Source organism: Etheostoma spectabile, chromosome 3 (genome assembly GCF_008692095.1).
Source record: "Etheostoma spectabile isolate EspeVRDwgs_2016 chromosome 3, UIUC_Espe_1.0, whole genome shotgun sequence".
In the NCBI taxonomy this organism is placed as follows: domain Eukaryota; kingdom Metazoa; phylum Chordata; class Actinopteri; order Perciformes; family Percidae; genus Etheostoma; species Etheostoma spectabile.
This window is the reverse complement of record NC_045735.1, coordinates 34,005,202-34,007,958: the sequence shown is the minus strand read 5'-3', so window position 1 is coordinate 34,007,958 and position 2,757 is coordinate 34,005,202. Positions and strand designations below refer to the sequence as shown.

Here is a 2,757-nt window from a genome sequence, read left to right as displayed (position 1 = left end):
ACAGCGGGACGCTGCTCCGCACTTTAATACGTTTTCCTCATGATACTTACAGACTGGTGGAAAGAAAGAGAGAAATAACCTGATGGAAAGAAAGAATGACAGAGACAGACAAAGAGAAAGAAATGGACAAAAAGAAAGAGACAAAGACAGAAAGAGAGAAAGACAGAGAACGGGACAAGAAAAAGACAGAAAGAAACTAAATAAAGAGAAAGGGACAAAAAGAAAGGCAGAAAGAGACAGAAAGAGAGAAAGAAAAAGCGTGACAAAAAGAAATGGACAAAAAAAGACATAACGAGGCAAAAGTAAAGACAGAAAGAAACAAAATAAAGAGAAAGGGACAAAAAGAAAGAGAAAAAGACAAAAATAGACAAAGAAAGAGGCAAAAAGACAAAAAGAAAAAGAGGCAGAAAGAAAGGCAGAGAAAGAGAAAGAGAGTGACAGACGTGTTTGGATCCAGAAGATATTTTAGTTCTTAAACCAACACGTAGCAATGCAAATGTAGTCTCAAGCTCCCCAGAAGAACTACAACTCCCATCATCACACAGGCAGCGTGTCAGAACTGGTGAAGATTTATTAACACAGAGGAGGAACCAGGAAATAGATTTACACTCAACACTACCAGGTGAGAAAGAAACAACATGTTGACCAACCGAACCGCTCCAAAATACAACTTCATTCATAAAAAGAACCAGAAAAAAGACAAAAAACGCATTTCATGACATTAGAGATGAGTCAAATATTGACCAATTATTGTCCTTTTCATACCAATATAAAACGTGATCATCTATAAAACCAGTTTAAAAAGAAAGCGTATGTACAGCGTTAAAAAAAAGAGGAACAAATCACGTCCGACTGAGGCTGTGATGTCATTGTTTTTTAATTGGATGTGAAGATTCGGAGTGACAGCAGATCCTCACAGCTGATTGGTTCTCCTGCGTGCGAACGCCTGCGACTGGCTGAAGGCACCGTGTGAGCTCGCCGCCGATCGGTGAGCGGAGGTAGGAGCGGGCGGGGGCGGGGGGGAACACCGGGAGGGGGGGGCCGCGTGGGGCGAGGAGGCGGGGGTGCCGCAGGACGACGTGGGCGTGGGGGGTCCGGACGGGACGGCGGCGCGGCTCAGAGCCAGCGACGTCCGGTGGGGCCTGGTGGTGAGGGACAGCGGCTGCAGCTGCTCGGCGTACGGCGACGTGTGAGCGTGCTCGGTGTGTGTCGACGTGTGCGCGTGCTCGGTGTGTGTCGACGTGTGCGCGTGCTCGCTGTGTGTCGACGTGTGCGCGTGCTCGGTGTGTGTCGGCGCCGGAGCGCCGGGCGACGCCAGCGCCGTGGTCGGCGTCGCCGGGGAGTCCAGCGAGGAGGCGGGGCTGGCCTGGGACAGGTGTGTGTGCGTCAGGTGGGAGACGGTGTGCGGCTGGGACAGGTGCGAGCGGGGCTGCGTGTGCCCGTGTGTGTGCCCGTGTGTGTGCGCGTGTGTGTGCGCGTGCGCGGTCTGCTGCAGGAGAGCAGCGTGTGTGTGAGGCGTCTCGTCAGGCGGAACGCGAGGTCTCTTCAGCTGCAGCGGGAAGTCCTGTTCAGGATCTGAGGAACACACACACACACAATAAATTAATTATCTACTATCTATTTACATCTCTCTCTCTCTCTCTATACATATATATAATATATATATTCCAGCTCATTTAATATTCTTAATTCTTAATAAATACTAGAGACCCAAAAGAAGGAGCTTCTGTTTAAGACCGATAGAAGCTAACCCGGATCTGAATAACTGATTTACAACGTCGTCTTACCTTCAAACTGAGTTTCACTCTTCGCCCTCTTCCTCTTCTTCTTCTTACCCTACAAACACAAACACACACACACGTTATCAGCTGATGCGTGCGGGGTCATGGTGCAGCGGCGTGCGAGCAGCGGGACTCACGTAGTTGTCTCTGGCCGACCAGCCCGGGTACAGCTTGGAGTGGAGCAGCCGCTCCTTACGGGCCAGCTCGTAGTATTTGGCTTGTTCCTCTTTGGAGAGAGAGTGCCACTGTGGAGACACACACAAACAGAGTTACACACACACACAGAGTTACACACACACACACAGAGTTACACACCATCAGATAACACACACACACACACACACCGTCAGATATGACAAACACACACACTTATACAACACACATACACAGTTATACAAACACACACACGGTTACACAAACCGTCAGATATAACGCACACACAGTCAGGTAAAACACACACAGTCAGGTAACACCCCCCCCCTCCATCAGATCACACACACACACACACACACACACCCACACACACACCACACACACACACACACACACACACACACACACACACACACACACACACACACACACACACACACACAGAGAGAGACTGACCCTCTGTCCCAGGATCTGGTTGATGGTGGCGCTCTCTTTAACTTTGCACTGCGCGACCACTTTGGGCCGCTCCTCCCTCATGTACAACATGAACGCGTTCAGCGGCTTCTTGATGTGCGGCTTCCTCTCGTCTTCTTTCTCCTGATGGACGTCGGCACTTCTACACAAAGACACCAGAAGACAACGTGTTACCATGGCCCACAGACGCGGTGAAATAAGCAGCATAAATGCAAAAAGGGGAAAACGTTGACAGACTCAGATTATTATTTTATAATAAGTGTCTGACAACATTATGGGATGGATCCCTACAGAGATAGGCCTTTTAGTTAAAGTAAGATCCTTTCAGTTTAACATGAAACAGAAATCA

General features: G+C 49.0%; 1 protein-coding gene across 5 annotated transcripts in view; it reads right to left on the bottom strand.

The window, feature by feature from the left end:
- Positions 1–548: 548 nt before the first annotated feature.
- The window catches only part of LOC116685754 (transcription factor 7-like 1-A), a 25,528-nt gene continuing 23,319 nt past the window's right edge, over positions 549–2,757 (bottom strand). For 4 of the 5 annotated variants that reach the window (XM_032510682.1, XM_032510689.1, XM_032510671.1 and 1 more), the window contains exons 10-13: positions 2,391–2,550; positions 1,919–2,026; positions 1,788–1,836; positions 549–1,575 (exon numbers count right to left, since the gene is read on the bottom strand). In XM_032510682.1, coding sequence (XP_032366573.1) covers positions 914–1,575; positions 1,788–1,836; positions 1,919–2,026; positions 2,391–2,550 — 979 coding nt within the window. In that variant the 3' untranslated portion in view covers positions 549–913. The remainder of the gene's footprint in view (positions 1,576–1,787; positions 1,837–1,918; positions 2,027–2,390; positions 2,551–2,757) is intronic. The other variant, XM_032510705.1, reaches the window with a different exon arrangement.